This window comes from Centroberyx gerrardi, chromosome 2 (assembly GCF_048128805.1).
Source record: "Centroberyx gerrardi isolate f3 chromosome 2, fCenGer3.hap1.cur.20231027, whole genome shotgun sequence".
In the NCBI taxonomy this organism is placed as follows: Eukaryota; Metazoa; Chordata; class Actinopteri; order Beryciformes; family Berycidae; genus Centroberyx; species Centroberyx gerrardi.
Genome location: NC_135998.1, coordinates 25,487,051 through 25,493,713, shown reverse-complemented (window position 1 = coordinate 25,493,713; position 6,663 = coordinate 25,487,051). Strand labels below are relative to the sequence as shown.

The 6,663-nt window shown below is 43.1% G+C and overlaps 1 protein-coding gene across 1 annotated transcript in view; it reads right to left on the bottom strand.

The window, feature by feature from the left end:
* Positions 1–2,652: 2,652 nt before the first annotated feature.
* Positions 2,653–6,663, bottom strand: part of LOC139913660 (netrin receptor UNC5D-like) — a 159,992-nt gene continuing 155,981 nt past the window's right edge. The window contains exons 17-19 of the mRNA XM_078286707.1: positions 5,997–6,161; positions 4,790–4,968; positions 2,653–2,853 (exon numbers count right to left, since the gene is read on the bottom strand). Coding sequence (XP_078142833.1) covers positions 2,664–2,853; positions 4,790–4,968; positions 5,997–6,161 — 534 coding nt within the window. The 3' untranslated portion in view covers positions 2,653–2,663. The remainder of the gene's footprint in view (positions 2,854–4,789; positions 4,969–5,996; positions 6,162–6,663) is intronic.

The following is a 6,663-nucleotide window of genomic DNA, read 5'->3' as shown; positions in this document are numbered from 1 at the left end:
GGTCTCCATCATTTCCAATTTGTGAATATTAGGCACTCATGGCCTGCTACAGGCAGATTTTGAACAACTCCAACTCATAAGTTAAATGGCCCTGATTGAATATGTATGACCATCTCAGTGGCTGGATATTTCAGAGTATTTCCATGAATACAGGACAGAACAGAAATTTGCTCACCCGCTGTAGAGTAAATGTGACCATACTCCCAGAAACCAGCAGTGCCTCTGTGTCCTTCTTGTCCAACTTGAAGGGGAAATTGGGAGTCTTGGTTACTTAAGAGGTACTGACAAAGGAGAACAGCAGCATTGTTTCATCTAGCCCGGGTAGCTCCAAGATGGGTGAATCTTTTTGCCAGAGAGAATTCTTCTTGATCAGAGGGGCGCACAACACAGGCCGTGGTGGAGTAGTTGGCCTAGTCTGCATGGGAGAACCAGATGGCTTCCTTGTGGGTTTATTCTCCAGCTAAATGTTTGGACTAGGTGGAGACCAACATCTAAAAAGTGACTTGATAGTTTTCTGAATGGACCACTAATCCCATCAAATTGATAGGGCTAGGACCATTGGGCTCTCACAGGCAGGCTGTACCATGTTGGCCAGGAAGCCAGCTTTCAGGTAGGTATGATTGGAAACCTCTTCCACAGTTAAGTCACAGCAAGTCCTCTATGTCTCACCCATCAGGAATATTGCCAAGATACTACGACAATCCTCTCTAGGTTCTCTCTTGGCGCAGTCTATTGAAACAGCTAAAGGTAGTCCATCACCATGCAGCATCAACTTCTTAAATTGACATTGACCTCCCATCCAAGACTTGAGTGTGCTTGCACAACTCTGTTATAGATTTCTGCAGCTTGGTCAGTCTATGGGTCTCGGTTTCATCTCTTTGCTGAATAAGGTTTTTGAAGGTTCAGAGGTAGCTGAATTCTCCACCATATGTGGGTTGTTTGGCCTTTCAAGAGGTGAATTCATTAAGTAGATGAAATGACATAGCCAACACAGAGTTCAACAGAAAGTCACTTTATTAAGTTTAAGGGCAGGTGGAGTAACTACAACTAAGGTTCTTCCTGATCAGGATATCCTTGCGGGGGATCAATGGATGTTGGCTTTGCCTGGGGAAGAGAAAACATAGGAGAGGGAGTGAGAATGGGGTGGGTGTCTCCAAGTAATGGTGTCCAGGTACGTACTCCAAGCCGTGATCCAGAAAAGTCAGTTCCAGTCAAGCCACATGTCCTTCTGCAAAGAAATCTGATTCAAAAATCCAGTTAACTTCCAACAGTCCAACAGTGTCCAGAAAATCCACACCTGTATACCACCGCCAACAATATGCAATGTACGGAATGTTCCCACCGCCTGGCATGAAGCCGCTTACCGCTCAGTGAGTATGAATGTAGTACTGTTGAGAGTCCCGACATGCTATGATGCTTCTATGATTCTGCTTCTGTTTAAAGAGCTAGAAGTAGGTCATTAGAAGTAGATCTGTGTGTGCAGCACAGATCTTAAATGCCTACTGAAGGCATATTACTTGCCATAAATTATCCTCCCCTGTAGCCTATGCCTGGACAATGTGTGTTGCCTATGGTGCTGAAGGTGTTGCTTCAGCCCAGTGGCGCAATGTTGGTCATTGGGGTGCCACAGTGTGTGTGTGTGTGTAGGTGTGTGTGTGTGTGTGTGTGAGAGAGTGTGTGTGTGTGTGAGAGAGTGTGTGTGTGTGTGTGTGTGTGTGTGTGTGTTTGAGTGTGTTTCTTGATGTTGATTGTTATCCATGTGGCAATTTAGCACTGTAATAGCTGTTAGAAAATCATCTCTCATACATCCTTCCTCTTCAATCAGGTCTTTCAATTTGTTATCACCCGGGCGTCATCAGATTCTTTTTAATGCTAATCAGTGTGGGGAATCATTGTCAGTGTCTCTGACCCGACTGGTATGGACAAGCTGTCCTCACAATATTACTGTCCAAATATAACTACTCCTTGCTTTCTTTTTTTATCTAGTCCAACAGTAACATTAGAGACACTGTGCAGAATAACAGGAAAAAAAAGAGAAGCATTAGGAGAGATATAGAAAATGAATGACAACATAGTCACATTACACTAAGCATTTTGATAGCCCAGGGGATTGTTTTGGGAGCAGGTGTTGGTGCATCCAGTCCAGCGAAGGTCACAATACCAACATGTTTTGCAGTCTGTCTAAAACACATTCCATCCTCTGAGGAGAATCCTCTTCACACAGATATCCATAACCCTTCAATATTGTCCACAGGTTGTTGAATTGGTCTTCAGAAATGTCAGGAGTTGACATTTCTCAATCAAAGATGGGTGTGAGATGCTTAGTGTCCCTTTCTATGATGCTTTGGTGGTGCCACTCTGCTTAACGTGACCAAACAACAACACAATTACAGCTTTTAGTCCCTCCCCCTTTGCTCCCCTCTCCTTTCCTCTTCTGTCCCTCGGCCGTTCCTCCCGTGATTCCCTTCTGTCTGTGTGTGCCATTTGGTTTAGCAGAGGTGTCCCTTTAGTAACAGTCCAAAACTGAGTCTCCCTGCTGTCCTCTCTGCGTCTCCTCCTCCTTACCGTAGGTTAGCTAGTACCCCTGATCATCACTGTTCATGCAATAAAGGTTCATCATGATTTGATCCCATGTGGTCTGCTGTGGACCTTCCCTACCCAAGTTATGTGAATTCAGTGTCCAGCTCCTCATTGCTGCAACCCAGGGTGGTGGTCCTGGAGGACTGGACCTTGCTGATTTCCTCTAGGGCACTGGCCAGAGAGTCCAGGTCTCCTGAGTCCTGGTGCTGGGCTTCCCACAGACTCAGGATCACTGCCGATGGGCTCTCCTGACATGCAAAGTAGCACAGGTTCCTACAGGCCAGGGAAAATGGAATATACTTTTAGAGTAGAATGGGATGGGAAGTAAAAATGAGAATATAGTATAGTATAGTATAGTATAGTATAATAGTTCAGCAATAATTAAGTAATTGTTTTGCACTGATTATGTTAGGAAGGCAAGAACTCACACTATTATTTTGAACGCAAAGAAATTTTGAGCAAACTCAGCATGGATTTATTGCCTTTAGCTTCATGTTGGTTGTTGCCCTTTCTCATGTAGAAATATATATTTTTGCCCCGTTAGAAATATGGTAATTCTTTACATTAGAGCTCCCTCATTTTCAGAATGAAGATGTAAAGAGACAGTAAAATATTGCAGTAAGTTATGGCTTGCTATACAGAAAATACTATTACTGCAAGAAGTGGGACTGAGCAATGTTTTTCTGTTGGAAAAGATCTATTTTCCTCAATGCATTACTAAATTCAGCAATCTCATGTAAATTGGTTTAGCCAATGGATAAGAATGGTACCAGTGGAGTATAATTTTGTTACTGTCTAATTACTGTCTAATTACATTCTATTTGTGAGAAAAGATGAGCAATAATCCAAAGTGTCACTTATATTGTTAGTATCCTATGAACACATGGTTTGCAGGGAAACAAGCTCTGAATAAGATTTGACTTCTACAATGTATCATGCCTCAGCTGTCGTTATAACCCATATCCAACAGAGTGCACTGTTTCATTATGATGGGACCCTGTCACTTTCTCTCTTTGTTCCCTTCTTCTCCCTTTCCCTCTCTTTCCCACTTTCCCTATTAGGCGCGATGATGCTCCCACATATCCAGAGAAATAATTGCGAAAATCCGCTTAACAAGGTAGAGACATTCTCATTACATGCTCCTGGTGGGTTCGCCTGGGTAGAAAACGCTCTTCCCTATTCCTCAACCGCAGATGTTTGTTTTCAGACTCAGTCTCTGGAAAATGATTTGTTGCACATGGCATTTCTTCATCACACAGTTTCTGTCGCAATTTCTTAGTTAACTTTTCCCTTCTCATGCTTTTCCAATAGACTAACTGGCAAGATAGAAAGAGAATTAACTTTCAATACTTTCTCCCTCGGGTGCTTGACGGAGTTGACTGCATAGATCTAAGAATCTTGATGGCTGTAAGCACTTGATTATTGACTTTTCTTCTGCAGCGTGAATAGAGATCACCCCTTATCAAACAACTAAAATCCCCAACATCCTAAGCAAATAATGACCTGGCAGCAGCTCTGGGACTTTAGCAGGGGGCGGAGAATGGAGCGCATGCAGAGTTGCTGTTAATGAGGATGCTGACATGCACCCATGCTCTCACTGCCAGAGGCTGGGCAGGGAGCGGTGTGAGACCTTCCTTCAGATTTCTGCAAAACACCGCATCTCCTGCAGTCATTCTGAATGTGTCAGTGTTGGCCTTTACATACGACTCTCTCTCTCTCTCTCTCTCTCTCACTCTCACTCTCACTCTGTGCATGTGTTTCCAGATCTATAATGAAATCAGCAGTGTGGTGTGTTACTGAAGGCTGGTTGGTGATGGAAGATAAGGGCGGGCACAGTGGCTAAATCCCAGATTAAAAATACACCAGTATTCAAATCGGGAGCAGCTTTTACATATAGGGAGACCGAGTACATGCAGTTCAAAATCTACCATTTCTGTTTTCTGGTCATTATTCTGTTATAACACTTTATTAAGAAAATATGACAGTTAATTCAGATAAATAATTGATGTGTTCTGTATTTGTTCTAATTTTTAGTTGGATAATTGTTTATTCAAGGGGTATTCAGGGGGCTGCAGGGTTATTTAAGCCACAGATGACTCAGCAATAGGTAAATTAGAACTGTACAGACTAAAGAGTGGAAATGAAAGTGTTCACCTGTTCATGATGAAATAGGGTAATAGGTTTCAGAGTCCTGCACTATAGCTCATACCTGTCTATGTGGAGCTTCTGAGCCAAGAGCTGCCAGTCCTTCCCCTTGGCATTAGCTGTGTCAAAGGTGGCACAGATCCGCTGACGGATGGACAGGGGGATTTTAAAGGCCCTTGACCCTGTCTGAGAGGTGACGGTACAGTCCGACTGACTGAAAAAGGGAACCACTCCCTTTTCATTCTGGTGGAAAGAGACAGAAAGAGGTGTCAGGGTGATCATTATACGGTAGTCAAAAATCTCATTCGTATATTATAATATCTCAGTAGTAAAAATGAGGATAACAGCATCTGCAACAGTATGAAGCAGCATGACCTGAAAGTGTCTTCAGTTTGAAACATGGAGACAATATGCAATCTATATATCAAAAGGCCCCTGAGAGGCTCATTAAGCAAGTCCTTAAATCAAAGTTATTATTATTAATAATAATCACAGTTATTCAGTCTAATGAGAACCTATTACCAGTATAATACCAGTGTAATTTTATTTTTTCCCTATCGCCATTAACGCCAATGAAGAGTCTAAACCCACCGATGTATTTGCCACAGTCAGAAGCTGCTGCTGTCTGCTCTGCTGCAGGTTTGCCCGACCTCCCAGAAGTGATAGGCTCCCATTGTTTTCAAAAATCCATTAAAAACAGCTCAATGCAGCAGAGACATACTGCTGCATTGATGAACGTAATCCATCATTTTAAATTACACGACTATTGAAATTTTTTCTTAACATGACTTTAGCACACAGCTAATTACTGCGTTTAATGGGGACTATTTTCAGTTTTTCCATTAGGGCCCACTGTTACTTAACTTCTGGTGGCAGTAAAGAGGCAAAAGGAAACTTAAAGCAGAGTGGGAAGATGATCTCCTCACATTCAGTACTGGCAGAATGGAACCACTTTTGACAGGACTGCAGCTGCAACGACTGTGGCGTTATGAAGTCATGTTAGGAAAAATTACAATAGTGTTTTTAATGGATTTTTCGAACAACAATAGCAGCCTATCACTTCTGTGAGGTCGGGCAAACCTGCAGCAGAACAGACAGCAGTCGCTTCTGACTGTGGCAAATACATCGGTTTAGACTCTTCATAGGCATTGATGCCAACAGGAAAAAAATAAAATGACACTGGTATTATCCTTTAAAAGCATGACATAAAGCTGTGTGCCTGCCCACACACACACACATGCACACTTTCTCTTTCTTACACTCTTGCTCACCTCCACTACAGATGTATAGACCTGGAGGATCTGCTCCTGGCCTTTGACCTGCCGTATGCTGATCTTGCAGGAGAGTGGAGATGAGGAGTGGCTGTATCGCTCCAAAGAGAAGGCACACTGCAGGGGATGCTGGTTACTGGCCCACACCTGAGAAAAGGAGAATTCCTGCATAGGGAGCAGAGACAGAGAGCAGAGAGGGGGGAATAATGAGAGAATTAGGTGGGGAAGAGAACAAACTCATTAAATGCCTACTGAAGCCATTTATTTAAATCCTTCTTTTCCACCCACTTTGCCGTGTACATGATTAATTAAGACCAAATGAGTGGCCTCTTAAGCCAATCAATGATGTTATCTAATCAAGTGGTGTAGCAGTCAGAAAGAACATCGGCAGGCATCGGGGCCCTTGGGATGAGACTGTATCCCGTTAACTCTCTGGAACTGAATGACCGAAGGTAAGAGAACTTGAGAGTGAATGGGATCTAAAAGGCCAATTTTCACTTCCATTACTAACTACCGTGTGACCCAGACAGTGGCGCCGAGAGAACAGGTCAAAAACACTGTTATGGATGAGTCATCCGCTCTTCAGATCCATCAGACTGGAGGATGGCTACTTGTAAGAGCCTCCTTTAGGCAAGAGTAGTGTCTGAATGGAGGCCTCCAGTCATCT